This window comes from Salvelinus alpinus, chromosome 28 (genome assembly GCF_045679555.1).
Source record: "Salvelinus alpinus chromosome 28, SLU_Salpinus.1, whole genome shotgun sequence".
NCBI classification, from domain to species: domain Eukaryota; kingdom Metazoa; phylum Chordata; class Actinopteri; order Salmoniformes; family Salmonidae; genus Salvelinus; species Salvelinus alpinus.
The window spans coordinates 403,706-428,398 of NC_092113.1; the positions used below are offsets into that span (position 1 = coordinate 403,706).

Genomic DNA, 24,693 nt, shown 5'->3' on the forward strand with positions numbered 1-24,693 from the left:
GACCTTCAGTAAGTTAATTAGCCTGCGGTCCTCTGCTTGCTACAAACTGCGACCATATGGGGACCGTATGATGCTTTGGCTGACCTATTTATCTTACTTTGCTTCATCTCCTGTTCAGCATGTGTAATTGAGATGGTTTACTTTTGAACTGAGGAAATGTGCATCCGTCTTGAAGAACGGGCACCTTATGATATTCCTAATGCACAGATGGGATAACCTAAAGCTGAACACTGCTTCATTGATGCTGCGCATAGACCTAATGATGTATCACACAGCTCTGATGCTGAAGTGCTCAGATGTGAAATGTAGGGCTGCGGTGTGGTGTTGGATTGCCTTAGTACACACTCTTTCACAGCAGAGCAATCATCTCAGTCAGTAGGGAGTTAGCTGACTTGCTAGCCTTCTAATGGGGACAGGATATGAGTCATGGTCATTATGAATAGGCCATTAGCACATGAGCACACCCTGTGGCCCTCGATGTCCACAGAACCGTTTATAGCTTGTAAACGACAGAACAAGGGACACTAGGTTAAAGGTCAATGTTTCTCTCACAGGGGTTTATGTACTGTTGGCTCAATGAAGACCAACCACAGGCCTTTAATGGTTGAATCTTAAAATAAAAAAGGCATGTGTAATGTATTTATTTGCACAAATACAGTGGGGAGAACAAGTATTTGATACACTACCGATTTTGCAGGTTTTCCTACTTACAAAGCATGTAGAGGTCTGTAATTATTATCATAGGTACACTTCAACTATGAGAGACGGAATCTAAAACAAAAATCCAGAAAATCACATTGTATGATTTTTAAGTAATTAATTTGCATTTTATTGCATGACATAAGTATTTGATACATCAGAAAAGCAGAACTTAATATTTGGTACAGAAACCTTTGTTTGCAATTACAGAGATCATACGATTCCTGTAGTTCTTGACTAGGTTTGCACACACTGCAGCAGGGATTTTGGCCCACTCCTCCCTACAGATCTTCTCCAGATCCTTCAGGTTTCAGGGCTGTCGCTGGGCAATACGGACTTTCAGCTCCCTCCAAAGATTTTCTATTGGGTTCAGGTCTGGAGACTGGCTAGGCCACTCCAGGACCTTGAGATGCTTCTTACGGAGCCACTCCTTAGTTGCCATGGCTGTGTGCTTCGTGTCGTTGTCATGCTGGAAGACCCAGCCACGACCCATCTTCAATGCTCTTACTGAGGGAAGGAGGTTGTTGGCCAAGATCTCGCGATACATGGCCCCATCCATCCTCCCCTCAATACGGTGCAGTCGTCCTGTCCCCTTTGCAGAAAAGCATCCCCAAAGAATGATGTTTCCACCTCCATGCTTCACGGTTGGGATGGTGTTCTTGGGGTTGTACTCATACTTCTTCTTCCTCCAAACACGGCGAGTGGAGTTAGACCAAAAAGCTCTATTTTTGTCTCATCAGACCACATGACCTTCTCCCATTCCTCCTCTGGATCATCCAGATGGTCATTGGCAAACTTCAGACAGGCCTGGACATGCACTGGCTTAAGCAGGGGGACCTTGCGTGCGCTGCAGGATTTTAATCCATGACGGCGTAGTGTGTTACTAATGGTTTTCTTTGAGACTGTGGTCCCAGCTCTCTTCAGGTCATTGACCAGGTCCTGCCGTGTAGTTCTGGGCTGATCCCTCACCTTCCTCATGATCATTGATGCCCCACGAGGTGAAATCTTGCATGGAGCCCCAGACCGAGGGGGATTGACCGTCATCTTGAACTTCTTCCATTTTCTAATAATTGCGCCAACAGTTGTTTCCTTCTCACCAAGCTGCTTGCCTATTGTCCTGTAGCCCATCCCAGCCTTGTGCAGGTCTACAATTTTATCCCTGATGTCCTTACACAGCTCTCTGGTCTTGGCCATTGTGGAGAGGTTGGAATCTGTTTGATTGTGTGTGGACAGGTGTCTTTTATACAGGTAACGAGTTCAAACAGGTGCAGTTAATACAGGTAATGAGTGGAGAACAGGAGGGCTTCTTAAAGAAAAACTAACAGGTCTGTGAGAGCCGGAATTCTTACTGGTTGGTAGGTGATCAAATACTTATGTCATGCAATAAAATGCAAATTAATTATTTAAAAATCATACAATATGATTTTCTGGATTTTTGTTTTAGATTCCGTCTCTCACAGTTGAAGTGTACCTATGATAAAAATTACAGACCTCTACATGCTTTGTAAGTAGGAAAACCTGCAAAATCGGCAGTGTATCAAATACTTGTTCTCCCCACTGTATGTACTCAATATAAAAACGAACACATTCATTTTCAATTTCTCCTTCCTTCTGTCTTCCTGTAGGTAGTGCAGGCACGTCGGTTATGTTTAATAAAAACGGTGACGCTCCGGGACGCTACGACCTGTTCCAGTTTCAGATGACCAACTCCAGTGTTCCTGAGTACAGGCCCATCGGACAGTGGGTGGAGACACTCCAACTCAGGGTAAGTTTAAGGCCTGTAATCTTGGCTTGGACCAAGGACACATGGTCCAAGAATCATTAGAATACTTATAATGGCCTTATTTGATTATATTTATGATCTGTAGAGATACATTTCATTCATTTTAGAAAAATGTAAGTGGATAATAGGCCGAATCTACCACATAACCAAAGCAGATTTGTGAAGGTGCTGGAGGCAGAAGGCAAAACAGGAAAAAGTCGATGCACACTTCCAGTCAAATCCACATTTCTTTAAATAGTATCAAAGCTTTCAGTCAGTCGACTTTCATCAGAGCATACTTTGATGAAGGCTTTGATGAAGGTCGACTGGCTGAAAGCTCAGCTACTATTTAAAGCAATTTGCATCAGACTGAAAGTTTACAGAGACTTTTTCCTTTTTATCAGAGAAATGTAAGTGCAAACGAGGCACTTGAGAAAACGGTGATTGATTGGCCACTAATTAGTACAAAACTTGTTTAGGAAGAGCAATGTAAAATCAAATTAAGGAAATAGCCTAGTCCTAAGAATGAAGCTGTTGCTTTTTGGCAAGACAACGATAAGTTGTCTAAAGCGGAAAAAGACTGACACCTGTCTACTGAAATATGTTTGTCAAGAAATATTAAAGAGACAGATGATATTGACAATGTCATCTCTGATGAAGAGCTGCATCAAAATGTGTGTCTAAAAGTGACTTAAATCCACCCTGACAAACAACAAACCCAACAAACCACCCCTCCTTCCAAAAAAATGAATTAGCCGTATCAGTCCAAGGTGACAAATCTTGCTTTGTGGTCTCCATAGCAACAGTGGTGTTGGGCTCATTACTGTTTCCAGCCGGAGAGTCAGTGTTTAATCAGGAACTGTTCCAGGGAGTAACATTGTCCACATAACAAATCACAGCCCCTGCACGGATAACTGATAGCGGATCATAATCCACTGAGACAGCGTTGAGACAACACATTTGTCATACAGGTGCATGTGAGCTGCAGGACATGAGGGAGCAGCATGTACAGGAATGCTCACACACTGTAGTCGTTGTAGGTTTTGGCTTGCACTAAGGTATTGTACAGACAAAAGGAATAGATTTTAAGACAGCTGAATGTTTTTGGTTGTGTAATATCTTAAAACCTCAGGACAGACTTTAATGTGATTATTATCAGAGCAATTTACAGAATCATTGGTTTTTGGGAGCCAGGAGATGAGGAAAATTATGCAAGTTGTGATGTGGGATGACAAAGAGTTCTTCGAGATGACTTCAAATCAAAAAGTATTTGTCACATGCGCCGAATACAACAGGTGTAGACCTTACAGTCAAATGATTACTTACAAGCCCTCAACCAACAATGCAGTTTTAAGAAAATACCCCCCAAAAAGTAAGAGATGAGAGTAACAAATAATTACAGAGCAGAAAATAACAATATCGGGGCTATATACAGGGGGTACCAGTACAGAGTCAATGTGAGGGTGCACCGGTGTCGAGGTAATTGAGGTAATATGTACATGTTAGTAGAGTTATTAAAGTGACTACACATAGATAATAACAGAGTAGCAGCATCGTAGAAGAGGGAGGGGGGCAATGCAAATAGTCTGGGTAGCCATTTGATTAGATGTTCAGGAGTCTTATGGCTTGGGGGAAGAAGAGAGAACAGTCTATGACTAGGGTGGCTGAGACTTTGACAATTTTTAGGGCCTTCCTCTGACACTGCCTGGTATAGAGGTCCTGGACGGCAGGAAGCTTGGCCCCAGTGATGTACTGGGCCGTTCACACTACCCTCTGTAGTGGTCGGTGGTCAGAGGCCGAGCAGTTGCCATACCAGGCAGTGATGCAGCCCGTTAGGATGCTCTCGATGGTGCAGCTGTGAAATCTTTTGAGGATCTGAGGACCCATGCCAAATCTTTTCAGTCTCTTTTCAGTCTTCACGACTGTCTTGGTGTGCTTGGACCATGTTAGTTTATTGGTGATGTGGACGCCAAGGAACTTGAAGCTCTCCACCTGCTCCACTACATCCCTGGTGGAAGACAATGGGGGTGTGCTCGGTCCTCCATTGAATCCCGGGAACATATTCCAGTCTGTGCTATCAAAATAGTCCTGTAGTTTAGCATCTGCTTCATCTGACCACATTTTTTATTGACCGAGTCACTGGTGCTTCCTGCTTTAATTTTTGCTTGTAATCAGGAATTATGGTCAGATTTGCCAAATGAAGGGCGAGGGAGAGCTTTGTACGCGTCTCTGTGTGTGGAGTAAAGGTAGTCTAGAGTTTTTCCCCCTCTGGTTGCACATTTGACGTGCTGATAGAAAATAGGTAAAAGTGATTTAAGCTTCCCTGCATAAAAGTCCCCGGCCACTAGGAGCGCCGCCTCTGGATTAGCGGTTTCTTGTTTTCTAATGGCGGAATACAGCTCATTGAGTGCAGTTTTAGTGCCAGCATCGGTCTGTGGTTGTATATAGACAGCTATAAAAAAAATACAGATGAAAACTCTCTAGGGAGATAGTGTGGTCTACCGCTTATCATGAGATACTCTACCGCAGGTGAGAAAAACCTCGAGACTTCCTTAGATATCGTGCACCAGCTGTTGTTTACAAATATGCATAGGCTTTCGCCCCGTTACCAGAGGCTGCTGTTCTATCCTGCCGATAGTGTATAACCCGCCAGCTGTATGTCATTGATGTCGTTGTTCAGCCACGACTCGTTGAAACATAAGATATTAAAGTTTTTAATGTCCCGTTGGTAAGATATACGTGCTTTCAGTTCGTCCCATTTATTTTCCAGGGATTGAACGTTAGCTTACAGTACTGATTGCAAAGGCAGATTAGCCACTCGTCGTCTGATCCTCACAAGGCACCCCGATCTCTTTCATCGAAATCTCAGTTTCTTTCTCCAGCGAATGACGGGGATGAGGGCCTGTTCGGGTGTTTGGAGTATATACTTCCCGTCCACCTCATTAAAGAAAAATTCTTCATCCAGTTCGAGGTGAGTAACCGCTGGTCTGATGTCCAGAATCTCTTTTCGGTCATAAGAGACGGTAGCAGCAACATTATGTACAAGCAATGCGAAAAAACTAACAAAATAGCACAGTTGGTTAAGAGCCAATAAAACGGCATCATGATAAGATGACTTGTACTGACTTTAAGGTTTAACCTCAAGTCTGACTTTAAGGTTAAACTAACATTGTCGTCAAAGAAATCCACAAGAGTGTTGAGGCTCAGTATCTTTTAAGTAATTCAGTAACCTTCTCTAAATTATCTCTGTAGTCGACTCCACATCTTTGTGACAAAATATCGATTCTGAAGAGAAATTCCCCCTTTAAAACTGTTGTAGAATTGACATTTTTAAGGTGGTAAATCTGATTCTCCTAAACTAATCCCATTTTTCATACCTCTCTGGCTTCTGCACTCATTATTAATCACATAACATACTGCATTTGTCTGGCATTTCATTGTTTCTCTCTTTTAATTTTATTTAATAAAAATGCAAGTGCTGTCTCCATGGTGATATCAATTACTCTTGAATACGGAATAGGACACTTCAAATCAAATCAAATGTATTTATATAGCCCTTCGTACATCAGCTGATATTCCAAAGTGCTGTACAGAAACCCAGCCTAAAACCCCAAAACAGCAAGCAATGCAGGTGTAGAGCAGCAGCACGGTGGCTAGGAAAAACTCCCTAGAAAGGCCAAAACCTAGAAAGAAACCTCGAGAGGAACCAGGCTATGACGGGTGGCCAGTCCTCTTCTGGCTGTGCCGGGTGGAGATTATAACAGAACATGGCCAAGATGTTCAAATGGTCATAAATGACCAGCATGGTCAAATAATAATAATCACAGTAGTTGTCAAGGGTGCAGCACCTCAGGAGTAAATGTCAGTTGGCTTTCATAGCCAATCATTGAGAGTATCTCTACTGCTCCTGCTGTCTCTAGAGAGTTGAAAACAGCAGGTCTGGGACAGGTAGCACGTCCGGTGAACAGGTCAGGGTTCCATAGCCGCAGGCAGAACAGTTGAAACTGGAGCAGCAGCACGGCCAGGTGGACTGGGGACAGCAAGGAGTCATCATGTCAGGTCGTCCTGAGGCATGGTCCTAGGGCTCAGGTCCTCCGAGAGAGAGAAAGAAAGAGAGAAAGAGAGAATTAGAGAGAGCATACTTAAATTCACACAGGACACCGGATAAGACAGGACAAGTACTTCAGATATAACAAACTGACCCTAGCCCCTCGACACATAAACTAATGCAGCATAAATACTGGAGGCTGAGACAGGAGGGGTCAGGAAACACTGTGGCCCCATCCGATGACACCCCCGGACAGGGCCAAACAGGAAGGATATAACCCCACCCACTTTGCCAAGGCACAGCCCCCACACCACTAGAGGGATATCTTCAACCACCAACTTACCATCCTGAGACAAGGCCGAGTATAGCCCACAAAGATCTCCGCCACGGCACAACCCAAGGGGGGGCGCCAACCCAGACAGGAAGATCACGTCAGTGACTCAACCCACTCAAGTGACGCACCCCTCCTAGGGATGGCATGAAAGAGCACCAGTAAGCCAATGACTCGGCCCCTGTAATAGGGTTAGAGGCAGAGAATCCCAGTGGAGAGAGGGGAACCGGCCAGACAGAGACAGCAAGGGCGGTTCTTTGCTCCAGAGCCTATCCGTTCACCTTCACACTCCTGGGCCAGACTACACTCAATCATAGGACCTACTGAAGAGATGAGTCTTCAATAAAGACTTAAAGGTTGAGACCGAGTCTGCGTCTCTCACATGGGTAGGCAGACCATTCCATAAAAAATTTGCTCTATAGGAGAAAGCCCTGCCTCCAGCTGTTTACTTAGAAATTCTAGGGGCAATTAGGAGGCCTGTGTCTTGTGACCATAGCGTACGTGTAGGTATGTACGGCAGGACCAACTCGGAAATATTCGTAGGAGCAAGCCCATGTAACGCTTTGTAGGTTAACAGTAAAACCTTGAAATCAGCCCTTGCCTTAACAGGAAGCCAGTGTAGGGAGGCTAGCACTGGAGTAATATGATCAAATTTTGGGGTTCTAGTCAGGATTCTAGCAGCCGTATTTACCACTAACTGAAGTTTATTTTGTGCTTTATCCGGGTAGCCGGAAAGTAGAGCATTGCAGTAGTCTAACCTAGAAGTAACAAAAGCATGGATTAATTTTTCTGCATCATTTTAGGACAGAAAATGTCTGATTTTTGCAATGTTACTTGTACGTATATTGGCTTATTTTTGTTATTCTTAGCGTTCTTATGATTGGAAATACTTAAAATAATTGATGAAAGAGATATTGTATTCTCCGCTGCAACAACTCAGTGGAGGTTATATTAAGTGTCATTTAGAGTATTGTGCTTGCTGCAGTAGTAGCGAGTTAGCCAGTAAGACATGGTGTGACACAAGACATGTACCTCATCCTGTATGCACACACCAAGTCCAGGCCCATTTGCCTGTCAGGTAGCTGTAAACCGCTTCATCCCTATCGACTAGCCCTCTTATCTGAAGTGCTACCTCCACTGCTTATCTCCCTCTCACCCCGTGGCCTGTGTCCTCTCTCTTTCTCTCAGCTCGAGGAGATGCAGTGGCCAGAAGGGGAGCCGGATGTCCCTATCTCTGTGTGCAGTCTGCCCTGTAAGACAGGTGAGAGGAAGAAGAGGGTAAAGGGCATGCCATGCTGCTGGCACTGTGAGCTGTGTGATGGCTACCAGTACCAATATGATGAGACATTGTGCCGCCTGTGCTCCTACGACATGAGGCCCGACCCAAACCGGACGACCTGCCAACCTATCCCCGTCGTCAAGCTGGAGTGGCACTCCCCCTGGGCAGTCATTCCCGTCTTCCTCGCCATGCTGGGCATCATCGCCACCGTCTTCGTCATGGCAACGTTCGTACGCTACAACGACACACCTATTGTGCGGGCATCGGGCCGCGAGCTGAGCTATGTGCTGCTGACGGGCATCTTCCTGTGCTACATCATCACCTTCCTGATGATCGCCAAGCCCGACGTGGGCGTGTGCTCCTTCCGGAGAATCTTCTTGGGCCTGGGGATGTGCATCAGCTACGCCGCACTGCTCACCAAGACCAACCGCATCTACCGGATCTTTGAGCAGGGCAAGCAGACGGTGACCGCCCCACGTTTCATCAGCCCCACCTCCCAGATCGCTATCACCTCCTCCCTCATCTGCCTGCAGCTGCTGGGCGTGCTAATCTGGTTCGCCGTGGACCCGCCCAACATCATCATCGACTACGACGAGCAAAAGACCATGAACCCCAACCTGGCGCGTGGCGTGCTGAAGTGTGACATCACGGACCTGCAGATGATCTGTTCGCTGGGCTACAGCATCCTTCTGATGGTCACATGTACCATCTACGCCATCAAAACCCGGGACGTGCCAGAGGACTTCAACGAGGCCAAGCCCATCGGCTTCACCATGTACACCACATGTATTGTGTGGCTGGCCTTCATTCCCATCTTCTTTGGCACGGCCCAATCTGCAGAGAAGGTGAGTCATCCCTCTCTCCCTCTCTCCGCCTGCGCTACTTCCGCTCCTTCCAGCCTGTGTTTTATCTCATACAAACACACCCACTGACACTGACACACGCATAGAGATGCAAAAACAGACACGCACATAAGCAAACGCACACACACAGTGGCTGTGTGTGTTCAAGACTCATTTTCTTTTGATTTCAAATTCATATGGCTTAGATGTGCACAACAAAAAAAACACACACACAAGGACCGCAGGAGACGTAAATAGGCATTGTAAAGGGGGAGGGGGGCATTCTAAGAAGATGAATGCTGTGAGATGCCTGAGGAGAGCATGGAAAAGAGAGGGGTAGTAATTATCTTAGCTCTCACGCCTGGGGCTCAACACTATTATGCCTCATCCTGTGGAGGAAGAGGAGGTGGAGGAGGAGGTGGAGGAGTAGGTGGAATAGGAGGAGGAGGAGGAGGAGAAGGAGAAGAGAAAGGGGATAAGTCGTCTGACTCAAGACATTCACTTCCTTGACAAGGTGCACTTTAGAAATGCACTTGACATCAGCAGCTACTGGAGTTGATTGAGAATCCTGTCTCCCTGTGCTAGTTATTGCTTATCTGAACAGTATTGGTCAGAATACAGACGCATTTATCTGCTCTATTCATGAGCTATTCATGAGCTGCGTGTGATGCTTGGCAGGCTACATGATGTAGCTGAGTGGATGTTTTCCACTGACAGAATATCGACGTCGACAGGAAAGTGTTACTCCTAACCTTTTTAAAGAGCCGCACCGTTCAATATCCTTCCTGCTAGGCTACGGAAAGAGAGAGATCACAATATTATTTTCCTCATCAATTTGCCTCTGATTTCATAGATAAATTACACTCTCAGAAGCGATTAGGAGTTCATTATGTTACGCCCAGTGACTAGAGAACCTGTAATGTGTTTGTCTATCTTCATGCAGTTAACTCTTGCAGAACACTGGCTATCGTCTTACATACTCCTAAGCCACAAAGAAAGTGCTAGCCTCTTGATGGAAGGTTATTTGTAGGCCCACTCCTGTGGCCTTCAGCAGATAGGGAGGAGTGGTGTTTACAGGGACTCCTCCATTACCCCTTAAGTGTTTGTGTTTGTGTGTACATCTGCGCATGTACATATCTGTGTGTGTTTGCTTTGCGGACAGGGACTGATTGCTGTATTTGACCAGGCTCCTTATCTCAAAATGACCTTGCGCTTGTTGCTTTCGACTGAAAAGCCCCCGTTTGATTTAGATTTATCTTGGACATTCAGCGACTCCGATTATCTAAAGATGTGTCGCAACATGGCGGCGATTACGATACCAGGCAACTCCTAATATTGAGCCTAAGATTGAGATATCCAGTTGACCTTATGTTATTGTATCTTGCTTTGATCGCACAGCCAAAGTTCTATTGCGTATTGACTGAATTCTCCACAGCTCCGCGCCATTCCGATGCCTGCCCTTGTTTTTCGCACCTGTGCCTACCCCACACCCAAACCCATGTTGTGTGAAGCCATGTACACACGGCAACAAAAGATCACACAGCGGTCTTTGCCCCCATCTACACCTGCTGTCGCTCAGTCAGCCACTCATCAGTCAGCATACAGGCTAATGACTGTGAGAATCACCAGCTTCCAAATCCTTAATGTTCCGCTGCTTTCCACTCACTAGGAATGCGGAATAATCCAACAGTACTGTTGGAATAGAGCTACAGTGCATTTGGAAAGTATTCAGGCCCCTTGACTTTTTCCACAGTTCGTTAGGTTACAACCTTATTCTAAAATAGATGAAATTGTTTTTTTCTTCATCAATCTGCACACAATACCCCATAATGACTAAGCATAAACAGGTTTTAAGAAATGTTTGCAAATTTATAAAACTTCTAACAGAAATATGACATTTACATGACCGTTTACTCAGTAATTTGTTGAAGCTCCTTTGGCAGCAATTACAGCCTAGAGTCTTCTTGGGTATGAAGCTACAAGCTTGGCACACCTGTATTTGGGGAGTTTCTCCCATTCTTCTCTGTAGATCCTCTAAAGCTCTGTCAGGTTGGATGGGGAGCGTCGCTGCACAGCTATTTTCAGGCCTCTCCAGAGATGTTGGATCGGGCTTTGGATTGGCTACTCAAGGACATTCAGAGACTTGTACAGAAGCCACTCCTGCATTGTTTTGGCTGTGTGCTTAGGGTCATTATTCTGTTGGAAGGTGAACCTTCGCCCCAGTCTAAGGTCCTGAGCACTCTGGAGCAGGTTTACATCAAGGATCTCTCTGTACTTTACTCCGCTCATCGTTCCCTCGATCCTGACTAGTTCCCCAGTCTCTGCCACTGAAAAACATCCCCACAGCATGATGCTGCCACCACCATGCTTCACTGTAGGGATGGTGCCAGGTTTTCTCCAAGCGAGACGCTTGGCATTCAGGCCAAAGTGTTCAATCTTGGTTTCATCAGATCAGAGAATCTTGTTTCTCATCGGTCGGTGAGTCCTTTAAGTGGCTTTTGGCAAACCAAGCGGGCTGTCATGTGACTTTTACTGAGGAGGTGCTTCCGTCTGGCCCCTCTCCCATAAAGGCCTGACTGGTGGAGTGATGCAGAGATTGTTGCCCTTCAGGCCTTTCTCTCCCGATTGCTCAGTTTGGCCGGGCAGCCAGCTCTAGGAAGAACCTTGGTGGTTCCAAACTTTTTCAATTTATGAATGAGGCCACTGTCTTCTTGCAGACCGTCAATGCTGCATAAATGTTTGGTACCCTTCCCCAGGTCTGTGCCTCGACACAATCCTGTCTCGGAGCTCTTCGGACAATTCCTTTGATCTCTAGCTTGGTTTTTGCTCTGACATTCAATGTTAACTCTGGGATCTTATATAGACAGGTGTGTGCCTTTCAAAATCATGTCTAATCAATTGAATTTACCACATGTGGACTCCAAACAAGTTGTAGAAACATCTCAAGGATGATCAATGGAAACAGGATGCACTTGAGCTCAATTTCGAGTCTCATAGAAAACGGTCTGAATACTTAAGTAAATAAGGTATTTCTGTTTTAATTTTTAATACATTTGCAAAAATGTATAAAAACCTGTATTCTCTTTGTCATTATAGGGTATTGTGTGTAGATTGATAAGTAAAAAAATGTAGAATAGGTCTGTAATGTAACACAATGTGGAAAAAGTCAAGGGGTCTGAATACCTTCTGAATGCACTGTACATGTAAGGGATTGTGAATAATTCTGTAATAAGCATGTGTACCTGTGTTTAATTAAAGCAAAGACGCAAATAACATTGGAAAATGTGGGTATTACTGTCATTGTCAGCTGTTTTTTTTACAAAAATGTAAAACATTCTGGAGTGATCAGGTATCAGGTTCCAGGTTTACCTATTTTATTTGAATGTTTAAAGAATCTCTAAGTAATCTCTAACTGTGTATCATTCATTATATTTGACCAAGTGAAAACCACCTTTGTGAAGAAATCTGTGTTGACTCCTGACATCAAACATCACACAACCAAACTTTTCCCTGAAAGTATAGAAACTTCCACAAGAGTTACCACACCCGGAAAGGGAAACTCGTGTTAAACCAAGCTTTTATACCTCAACACGTCTTACAAACACTTAAAGTCTTGTAAGATGGCACTTGTGCTTATCTGAACTTCTTAAAGTCGAGCTGCCAAGTTAGATTTCCCGGGGTTAAAGATGTCTGGCAAGAAGCATTTTCTCCTTTAACTTTTAAGGGTGCGGAAAAATAGCATCTTCTGCAGTTGCATCTCCCAATCCGCTTGTATTTCAGCAAATAACTTTATTTGACAAGAGTTAGACTTGACATTTTCTTTGTTAAAGGCGCTCTGCCTTCCTGAATTGATACTCTGGATGCCTACTGACTGTGTCTGCCTGGGATTCCACATATGGAACCTCAAACAACATGCAATGCTCATCAAAGCTTTACAATCAACAGAAGGAGAACTGTGGGAACCAGGGGCATTAAGTTAAGCCTCATCCTTATTTTAGTGGTTAGAGATTGAGAACGTCTTCTGAAAGGGGGGATATCTTTTTAACAAGAAAGCACCAGGCCAAGAGGGTAACCTTAAAGGATATAATAAGCTGAGTACATCTACACCAGCCCAGCCCAGGCATGGACATTTGCAGCAGGTGAGTGACATCCAATTGGATAGTTTATGAGAAGCCCATTCATAAGCAGTTCGGGAGAAGCGGGTCCCCAGAGCAGCACGCAGACACACAAAGTAGGCCACCCAAAACAACAAGAGACTTGCAGGTAGATGAGAGGAGAATGCAAATCCCCTAGATCCATTATTGAAGGCTTTCTCCACCAGGGCAGGAGAGCATCCTAATTGTCACTTTTCTGAATGGTGTCTTTATCGCTGTGTGCATTTATAATCCACATTTTATACTAGACAAAATTGCCTGTGCTGTAAGTACATCCCTAGTGGATATAATTATCTAAAAACCTTTCATCAGTTTTTTGTCTGGGTAGATAGAAGGCGGTTGGTTGTTTGGTTTCCTGTTATCTGGATGTTGGCATTTGGCGATGCTCGTGATTGAGATGGTAAAACTCAGGCTCAATCATTTGATTCCTGAATCTTAATAAATCGTTACTGCAGCTATAAATAGAGAGTGGCCAAGCAGTTGGGAAATTTAATTCATGTATTTATTTATGTTAAAGCAACAGGAATTCATTATAAATGCTCTGTGACAAGCTAAACATTCATGTGGTGGGTGAGAGGGAATGCGAATTTGGGTCAAGCTCCCACTGAAGCACTCTGAAAAACCCTGTCTGTGTGACTGCAGCTAGGACAGCTAACGACCAAAATTGTGTTAATGTGTGTGTGTGTGTGTGTGTGTGTGTGTGTGTGTGTGTGTGTGTGTGTGTGTGTGTGTGTGTGTGTGTGTGTGTGTGTGTGTGTGTGTGTGTGTGTGTGTGTGTGTGTGTGTGTGTGTGTGTGTGTGTGTGTGTGTGTGTGTGTGTGTGTGTGTGTGCGTGCATGTATGTGCGTGTGTGCTCGTTTATGCATGTGCATGCATGCGTCTGTGTGTGTATGACTCTTACACTTCTTGTGGGCTACTGTACAGTATAAAAATATAGTCTCTTAAATAGTCAATAAATCTATTTTGACATGGTCAGCATTGCAGTAGATAATCTCATTACAAGCTTATTTTAGCAGTGTTTTAGTAGCTTTGACCAAGCTATATGGTGGTGATGGTGGTAGTCTTGCTATGGATACCAAACATGGAAGCATAGCGAGGGGTGGAGATCCTCTGGTGATGAGATATTATAAAACCAATCACACGCGGTGTAAATTGACAGCAATCCAGAATTCCATTCTCTTCTGTTTACAATGGTGCGGAAAGGCACGCGCTGAAAAGAGCTTGATATGAGCATCATGGTATTCATATGGTTATTAATGCATGGTGAGCCAGATCTCTTGCTCTGATGTTTCTCCGCAGAGAGATAGAGAGAGGGAGAGAGAGAAAGGGGAAAGATTGAGAGGGAGAGAGTGTGCAAAGGAGAGAGGAGAGAGAGATAAACAGTGTGAACGAGGGAGAGAGAGCAAGAGGAGAGGCAATACTAGAAGCTATTGGCATGTTGATGATATTGGTATTTGAATGAGTTGCGGAGATCAGATGGCATGACTGGCATGTAAATGTCTCTCTGTAGATTGTGTGCAAGGCATTACTATGGCTGGTGCTATTTACTGTGGAAAACACTATGCAAATGGTGACATTTTCTCTCCAACCGATTCAGAGTTGTTCTACCATGCAGACCTTTACAACTGTATCCTCTTTGCTACAGGTTGTCAGAAAAGGTACAAGAGTGTCATTTCACTCTCAAGTGTCATAGCTCAGTTTTGAGTAGCTTTTGGTGGACTTCAAACACAGAGATACGCCCTCTAATGTGTTTCAGCCTAATCTAAGACTCTTGAAGGACCTCTTGTGGGTCTGTGAACTACATGGCTGATTGAAGGATGATTGTCTTTTAAGAATAGGGTTACATAATTCAGAACAAACCCAAGATATAGCCCAGAGTGTTTAAAAATTTAAGTATAAATGGTGTTACGTAAGTTTAAAAAAAGATAAAAGCACCTAGTGGTCTTTATACAATTCTGACAAACATGAGCAACGTGATGATTTTGCGAAATAATCCTGAACCGCCCACTACAGTACATGTCTTTGGTCTTTGACTGTTGCTTGAAAAAGGCAAGCCTAATATGTGTTTATGTAGCTTAATCTTCTTAAAGGGGCAGTGCAGTCAAAATCATGATTTTTCTGTGTTTTATATATAAACGTCCGTTTTTCAGGACCCTTTCTTTCAAAGATAATTCGTAAAAATCCAAATAACTTCACAGATCTTCATTGTAAAGGGTTTAAACACTGTTTCCCATGTTTGTTCAATGAACCATAAACAATTAATGAACATGCACCTGTGGAGCGGTTGTTAAGACACTAACAGCTTACAGACAGTAGGCAATTAAAGTCACAGTTATGAAAACTTAGGACACTGAAGAGGCTTTTCTACTGACTCTGATAAACACCAAAAGAAAGATGCCCAGGGTCCCTGCTCATCTGTGTGAACGTGCCTTAGGCATGCTGCAAGGAGGCATGAGGAATGCAGATGTGGCCAGGGCAATAAATTGCAATGTCCGTACTGTGAGATGCCTAAGACAGAGCTATAGGGAGACAGGACGGACAGCTGATCGTCCTCGCAGTGGCAGAAAACGTGTAACAAGATTGATACATCTGAACATCACACCTGCGGGACAGGTACAGGATGGCAACAACAACTGCCTGAGTTACACCGGGAACGCACAATCCCTCCATCAGTGCTCAGACTGTCCGCAATAGGCTGAGAGAGGCTGGACTTAGGCCTGTAGGCAGGTCCTCACCAGACATCACCGGCAACAATGTCGCCTATGGGCACAAACCCACCGTCGCAGGACCAGACAGGACTGGCAAAAAGTGCTCTTCACTGACGAGTCGCGGTTTTGTTTCACCATGGGTGATGGTCGGATTCACGTTTATCCTCGAAGGAGCGTTACCCCGAGGCCTGTACTCTGAAGCGGGATTGATTTGGAGGTGGAGGGTCCGTCATGGTCTGGGGCGGTGTGTCACAGCATCACAGCACCTGCGTTACAAGGAAGACATCCTCCTCCCTCATGTGGTACCCTTCCTGCAGGCTCATCCTGACATGACATTCCAGCATGACAATGCCACCAGCCATACTGCTCATTCTGTGCATGATTTCCTGCAAGACAGGAATGTCAGTGTTCTGCCATGGCCAGCAAAGAGCCCGGATCTGAATCACATTGAGCACGTCTGGGACCTGTTGGATCAAAGGGTGAGGGCCATTCCCACCCAGAAATGTCCGGGAACTTGCAGGTGCCTTGGTGGAAGAGTGGGGTAACATCTCACAGCAAGAACTGGCAAATCTGGTGCAGTCCATGAGGAGGAGATGCACTACAGTACTTAATGCACCTGGTGGCCACACCAGATTCTGACTGTTAGTTTTGATTTTGACCCCCCTTTGTTCAGGGACACATTATTCCATTTCTGTTAGTCACATGTCTGTGGAACTTGTTCAGTTTATGTCTCAGTTGTTGAATCTTTTATTTCTTTACCCCCTTTTTCTTGGTATCCAATTTTTAGTAGTTACTGTCTTGTCTCATCGCTACAACTCCCGTACGGGCTCGGGAGAGACGAAGGTCAAGAGCCATGCGTCCTCCGAAACACAACCCAACCAAGCCGCACTGCTTCCTAACACAGCGCGCATCCAGCCCGGAAGCCAGCCGCACCAATGTGTCGGAGGAAACACTGTACACCTAGCGACCTGGTCAGCATGCACTGCGCCCAGTCTGCCACAGGAGTCGCTAGTGCGCGATGAGACAAGGATATCCCTACCGGCCAAACCCTCCCTAACCCGGACGACGCTAGACCAATTATGCGTCGCCCCATGGACCTCCCGGTCGCGGCCGGCTGCGACAGAGCCTGGGCTCGAACCCAGAGTCTCTGGTGGCACAGCTAGCACTGCGATGCAGTGCCGTGCACCACTGCGCCAGCCGGGAGGCCAGTTGTTGAATCTTTTTATATATTTACACATGTTAAGTTTGCTGAAAATAAACGCAGTTGACAGTGAGAGGACGTTTCTTTTTTGCTGAGTTTATTTCCACACTGAGGTTGGAATAATACTGTCAAATTGTGAAAATTATGAAAAGACCACCTGAAATATCAGGTTTTCCATGGGTGGGGTTTTGGACTGCCTGGCGACATAACCAGGCAGTATAAGTTAATAGACCAATGACAAATAGTGTTTGCCTCCTCCCTGCCAATAACAGCTAGTTTTCAGGTTACCAGTAGGTGCCTCCAATTAGGCCCCTCATTCAGACCACTCCCAGACAGTCCTAGCAAAATTATTGTATGAGAAATAGCTTTTTGACAATTTTTATTGAAAACAATCACATTAAAGTACTTAATTGTTACCTAGAAGGTATTGGATATTGAAACAGCTGCATTGGATCTTTAAATGTACAGTTAAATACATCAGTCAGACCTAGGCCAGTCCAATGACTAATCTGAAGGTGCTAGATGGAGTTAAATTAGCTAATTCAGTTCTTTCTGGTCAATGGTCTCCAAAGAGTAAGGTGAAGGAAGGAAGTCGTATAAGGGCATATAGCACCCACTATTTTGAGCCAAAAAGCTCAATATACATCAGCTATCGCAGTGTATTTGTATTTGTATTTATTATGGATTCCCATTAGCTGCTGCCAAAGCAGTAGCTACTCTTCCTGGGATCCAGCAAAATTAAGGCAGTTTATACAATTTTAAATACATTACAATACATTCACAGATTTCACAACACACTCAGGCCCCTACTCCACCACTACCACATATCTACCGTACTAAATCCATGTGTATGTATAGTGCGTATGTTATCGTGTGTGTGTGTGTGTGTGTGTGTGTGTGTGTGCTGCAGTGGAGAGGCAATGAGTGAATCATGCCAATTAAGACACAGCCAACTGCTCAGTTACTGCTGCTACATACACTATGGATAGTAAGTGCCTCATAAATGCTACAGGAGTACGAATGGTTGGAGTACAAGTGGTATCTTTTCCCCCACAGCATCAGAACGCAAACATAGAACCTCCAATGGAGAAATTAACAATAAGGAAATGTGTGGTGCTTTTTGCTTTACTCTAGGTAAGGCCAATTTTTCGTCAGTGGTTATCCATCAAGCCACCTACAGGCATCTCTGTGGTATGACTATGATAGGTTTCGCTCTTGCCTCTCTCCCTCATCCATACATCAAGACCAACCTGTAGATAGGGCTGGGTGAGTGCTTGATAAGGGTTATGTGGGGTTTTACTGCATGAGACTATATTCTAACTAGTGTGGCTTCTCTCTCTCTCTCTCTCACCCCCTTTTTCCCTCCTCTCCCTCTCTCTCTCTCTCTCACCCCCCTCTCACCCAACTTCCCCCCTCCCCTCCTCCACAGCTGTACATCCAGACGACTACCCTCACCATCTCTATGAACCTCAGTGCCTCTGTAGCTCTCGGGATGCTCTACATGCCCAAGGTGTACGTCATCATCTTCCACCCAGAGCTTAACGTGCAGAAGAGGAAGAGGAGCTTCAAGGCTGTGGTCACTGCCGCCACCATGTCCTCCCGTCTCTCTGTGAAGCCCAGCGAGAGGCCCAACGGAGAGGCCAAATCTGAGCTGTGTGAAAACCCGCCCACCGACCCCATGAGTGAGTCATGCAAATGTCAATGAACTTATTCTTTAACAACCACATTTGGCTGCATAGTATCTCCAGTAGTTTAAGTAGCAGCACAATTTAAATATTTATATTCCTATTTGCTGTTTACATGTAACCCCATGGTATTTGTGACATCATACCGAGAGGAGTGAGATCCCTGCTCACCATGAGTCAATCACATAGCAGAGCCCACTGTGCCGATAATTAGATAATATGCTATCAGACAGAGATAAATTCATCCAAACGTTCATCCAAAAGTTCAGGAAGTGCACACGGGAGCATGCTATTCCATTCGTATATGACTGCTTAACCAATATGAGGGCCTTTCCTGTAGAGTGACATTAATAGGCCTTTTGCTTTAGTGTAGCTGGGAGCTAAGAGCACAGGAGGTCTGTGTTAAAGACTAGTAATGAGGAAAGATGATCTATAACACCAGTTGTGTGTCGTTGACACCACTGTTTGTGTGGTGAAGTCAGCTTGATGGTGTTAATTATCATAATATCATAATGTCGAAATGCAGAGACCAACATGACTGGTGAGGATTAAGATATTGATATTATACCTGTGATGGGCAGGATTAATGTAAACCATGAATCTCTAATTTACACTGAGTATAAAATAATATTGATTTGCACTTCCGTTTGCCCTCAGAACAGCCTACATTTGTCAAGTTGGCTGGATGTCCTTTGGGTGGTGGACCAATCTTCACACACACGGGAAACTGTTGAGCGTGAAAAACCCAGCAGCGTTGCAGTTATTGACACACTTAAACCAGTGCTCCTGGCACCTACTACTACTACTCGTTCAAAGGCATTTAAAACTGTTGTCTTTCCCATTCACTCGCTGAATGGCACACATACACAAGCCATGTCTCAATTCTCTCAAGGCTTAAAAATCCTTATTTAACTGGTCTACACAGATTTAAGTGTGACATCAATAAGGGATGATAGCTTTTACCTTGTCAGTCTATGTCATGGAAAGACCAGGTGTTCCAATGTTTTGTACACTCAGTGTATATTGCCCCTATATGAGCTCCATGCTTGTCTTATTTTTCTACACTAAATCAAGAAATGATTGACAGACCATGGTAATAACACAGTTCCCGTTGGCCCTATATCTCTACCAATCACATGGTACACACCAATAGGGTTGCAAAATTCCCGCTTATTCCCTCCTGATTCCGGGAATCCTTCAATCTCTCCAGGAATTTTGCAACCTTACACACCACACATGGTATCCACAGGTGTGCCCTTCTCTCAATTACAGCTCTGATATGACAGCTTTCCATGGACATTCCTCCAAATGCACTGTGATGTTCATTGTCATCTGTGTAATGAGTGTGTGTGTGTATGTGTGTAATTGTGTGAGTGAGAGAGAGAGAGCTTGCGTCAGGAGAGTAACATCGTCTCCCTGCCAGTGACACATGTGGCTCGTGGAGCGAACACACTGTGTAGGGGGCCAACAGCTGGCGTTGCAGCACATCCCAAGCAAGGCTTGGCGGAACACGGACGGAGCTCATCTCCGAGAGGCACTCCCAAATGTACACTGTGTCATCTGCTCTGTGCGTCTCCCACCTTCTCTCTCCCCTACACGCGCTTCTTATCGCCTCCCCTCCCCTCGCCCCATCTCTCTCCTCCCATCGCCCTTCTATTTTAGCAGCAGTGGAAATTACATTTATTAATGGCAAATGTATGCGCATGACCGCCCCAAAACTTGAACTGCAGCTCCCTGGCCCCTGGAGGCTGTCCGTCAGCCCCTGTAACCGTCACAGCGCCAAATAGTGCCTTTCAGGAGGGATCATCTCTGACTGATCTGACTCATAATGATTTAGAGTTATTAAGTAAGAGCATTAGTAGCTCTGATGATTCTATAGTACATCACTATCGATATTAGTCTTAATATCTCTATGATTATCCCTTGCAGAGATGTGAGTATTTGCCCTGTAATTTTGAGATATTGGAGATGTATCTTCACTGTCCCCATAGTGATTATTAGCAGTGTGAATGAATTTAAGATTTTTACATCAATTTTGGTATGATGACCAATCAATACCATGAAAAGATAATACTTTTATATATAATAATAAATACCCCTACAACTCATCCAGAACGCCGCAGCCCGTCTGGTGTTCAACTTTCCCAAGTTCTCTCACGTCACCCCGCTCCTCCGCTCTCTCCACTGGCTTCCAGTTGAAGCTCGCATCCGCTACAAGACCATGGTGCTTGCCTACGGAGCTGTGAGGGGAACGGCACCTCCGTACCTTCAGGCTCTGATCAGGCCCTACACCCAAACAAGGGCACTGCGTTCATCCACCTCTGGCCTGCTCGCCTCCCTACCTCTGAGGAAGTACAGTTCCCGCTCAGCCCAGTCAAAACTGTTCGCTGCTCTGGCACCCCAATGGTGGAACAAACTCCCTCACGACGCCAGGTCAGCGGAGTCAATCACCACCTTCCGGAGACACCTGAAACCCCACCTCTTTAAGGAATACCTAGGATAGGATAAAGTAATCCTTCTAACCCCCCCCCCCCTTAAAAGAGTTAGATGCACTATTGTAAAGTGGTTGTTCCACTGGATATCATAAGGTGAATGCACCAATTTGTAAGTCGCTCTGGATAAGAGCGTCTGCTAAATGACTTAAATGTAAATGTAAATGTAAATGTAAAAGGGAATTATCACCCAACCGAGACCGAGAAGAGAGAGGCTGAGAGAGATGGAGAAGAAGTCAGTAGTTTCCAGTGAGCTGAATACACTGCACTATATTTTGGAAGGTTAAAGAGATATGTAGATATCTACATACAGTATATCACACACATGCATTGTATGTATGAGTGCCACACACACACACAAACACACAAACACACACACACACACACACACACACACACACACACACACACACACACACACACACACACACACACACACACACACACACAGCAAAATCATTGCTTTCTCCTTGAAAATACGAGCTTTTTTTTATACCAACCGCACACACATACAGCTAAGCCTGCTTATGGGCTAACTGCAAAAATATATTGTACATTTACACATGTTTTATTCATCATAGTCAATGACCAAGACTACAAAATAATACTGTAAGGAGGTGGTAAGACTAATTGCACATCTCATGGGAGTTCACCATGGCAACATTTACAGCATTAAGAAGAGGAGTTTACAAAGCTACAGTATGTCTCTGCTTTAACAAGCGCAATGTGCATCGACCTTCTCCGCTAGGCATGAGCGATAACACTGCATCGGTGGAGTCAAGCACAGTACCTTGATTCTCGGCAACAGTCTGGCCCGTTTCCATGGCAATATAGAGACTGGGATCACATCACCTGCCCTAGCGTTTGTTAGGTGACCACTTGTGTGGTGTTTGTGTGTGTGTGTGTTTTTTTGTTGTTGCTGGTTAGTATCTGAAAATAGAAACCAGAGTTTGACTCAGTCGTGTTGCTGAAGGGACACAATGCACTAAACCAGGCAGCTATTGTGCAATGATTGTGAACAGTGTACGTTCACTTGCATGAATGTATGATAGAGTTGGAGGGTATTTATATATTATGCATGTAAATATCTTACTTTGTGTATGTCTGTGTATGTTTGTGCATTGCTTATTGTACTGTCATTTGTTGCGCTGTTGGATGCCATTATAATCTTTGACCTACCTTGCTTCTCAGGTCAAGCTACGAAGAAAACATATGTGAGTTACAACAACCTCAGGATCTGATGGGTTCCCAGGGAATGCTCCATGTCCTTACTCTGTGATGATGACCAAGACTAGGGATCACAGGAAGAGAATACCGGGACAGGGACACTACCTACCTATGCACTCCAGGACTGTGGTTGGTGTCAACCTTTATCATTTTTGTCTTCTGAAGAGGAGGATGGCAGGGGGAAAGGGAAAACGGAGGGATGGAGATATTTGACATGAGGAGTGAATGAATGATGAAGATACAAACACAGCTGTAAGATGGTAACTGGGCCCTGGTCCATTCTGTTCTGTTCTGTTCTGTTCTAGAACCAGACCCTGGAACCTCTCTGTAGGGTTTTCCATTAACAGTGAGTGAACAACCTCTGTGATACAGGTGTCGGACTAAGTAATCGCTGAAAAAAATATGTCTGAACAGTTTATTTCAACAGTTTTCAAAATATTTTTTGTAATATCCATTAAAGTCATATTCTCTTGCAGTGCTCATGGTTTGTTTTTAAGTTAAGTGAGGTTTCTTCTGAGTTCCTTGTGCCTGATCTTTCATTTTTCTGAGATAACATTATGTTGAATTTTGATTGAATAACTTTAATTAGCAAGCTCCGCCACATGCATTTTGTTTTATGAAATCAACTCAAATCAGCCATTTTAACACAAATAACTATGTCAGAGTGACGGGCAATGTATCTATATCTTTTTGTAAATATCTGAGAGTATTTTCGTGTTTGGATGACAACAAAAAAATATATCCAGTCTATGTTTGATTGGCTTTAGATGGTAAGGGAAAAGCAGCACAAAGTGTTCACATTGCATGTGCCAATGTTTGTGTTTTCTATTTGATGTAAAACAAAAAAAGATAAATTCATTCTTAAAATGACTATGATGTGAACCATCATTCTGCAGTTTATTCAGTTATTTTAAAGAAATTACCTGATTCACAAGAGAATATGGCTTTAATCTGTTATTAAAATGGACCCCTCTGCATCTGCAAGCATGTTTGATTTATATAGTTTTGTACAGAGTACATTGTGTTTAATTATCAATGGAGTGGGGGAAAAAAACATTCATATTGAAACATTCATGCAAGTATGCTGTGATGTTGTCTGTCCAATTATCAACATGAAATAAAATCATTTTGTTATCTTTTATACAATCAAACAATGATTATACAATCATTATTTGTGTGTGTGCACGTGTGAGTACGTGTGTGTTTGTGTTCGTCAATATTCGCTTGGTTCTGTTTAGATGTGGACCCATACTGATTGGGACCATCCTCGTTGGGCAGAACATGTTGCACCTGTCACCTCCATTGTCAGACGTTAGTTTCACTCATGCTGGTACAGGTGATATTTATGCACTCTTATTTAGTTGTCATTGTAAGAATATTTCGAAGATAAATACACAACGCAGAGGACTAAAGGTCAAGAGAGGACTAAAGGTCAAGAGATGACTAAATGTCAGAGAGTACTAACGGTCAATAGGGAATTATCAATGGAAATAGTTGTTTTCAGTTCAACATCTGTTTAGAACCTGTGTAGGAATGTCAGTCCTGGACTCATAGCTACGTGTGCCACGTTTTCATTGGTCTGAATCGTCTGTACTTAGAGCCTGAGGCAGGATACTTCTATTTGGCCATTTGCCCAATTTTACTGCAAGGACTTTTAATTGGTCAACCACAAGCTATGGTGAGGGGTTATAAATTACACCCTGTTGCTTTGTTCTGTGGAGAAAACTGAGGACAGGGAAGAATGAATGTCTACTTTTCAGTATAACATCTATAGAACATCTATGATTTGAATAAACCTATTTTTCTCCCCCTGATTTTCTTTGGGGTCTGTGTTATTGAAGAATAACATGAACTGCTAACACTCTAAATGTGTTATTACTGCACTTTCAACCATTTAAAAGCACAACAAAGTTCAAATGGGAATACAATGTCAGATATTTTGTATTTATACAACAACTTGATGTGTTATCACTGTGCTTCATCTACATTAATAGCACAACCAAATTACCTGGATTGTTGTTGAGATTACATTAAAAGTGCAAGATATCAATGCTGTTCGAAGTTCTCCACAGACCTGCGACCTTTGTGACCTTTGGAGGCAATCTTGAACATACACGTTTTCTAGGATTACATAATAATAGTTACAGTAACCTCAAAATGTGGCCATGGATGAGTTATTCATTTTAATGTTAAATATAAACTAGTACATTACTTTGTAAGATAGCCTTAACTTTAGGCTATTTACTGCATTACTAAAGTCATTTA

General features: G+C 43.9%; 1 protein-coding gene across 4 annotated transcripts in view; it reads left to right on the forward strand.

Annotated features, from left to right (window-relative positions):
- The window catches only part of LOC139556905 (metabotropic glutamate receptor 7-like), a 127,274-nt gene extending 103,032 nt beyond the window's left edge, over nt 1-24,242 (forward strand). For 2 of the 4 annotated variants that reach the window (XM_071371004.1, XM_071371006.1), the window contains 4 exons: nt 2,325-2,464; nt 8,029-8,964; nt 18,454-18,706; nt 22,393-24,242. In XM_071371004.1, coding sequence (XP_071227105.1) covers nt 2,325-2,464; nt 8,029-8,964; nt 18,454-18,706; nt 22,393-22,442 — 1,379 coding nt within the window. In that variant the 3' untranslated portion in view covers nt 22,443-24,242. The remainder of the gene's footprint in view (nt 1-2,324; nt 2,465-8,028; nt 8,965-18,453; nt 18,707-22,392) is intronic. The other 2 variants (XM_071371005.1, XM_071371007.1) reach the window with 2 other exon arrangements.
- Nucleotides 24,243-24,693: the final 451 nt, after the last annotated feature.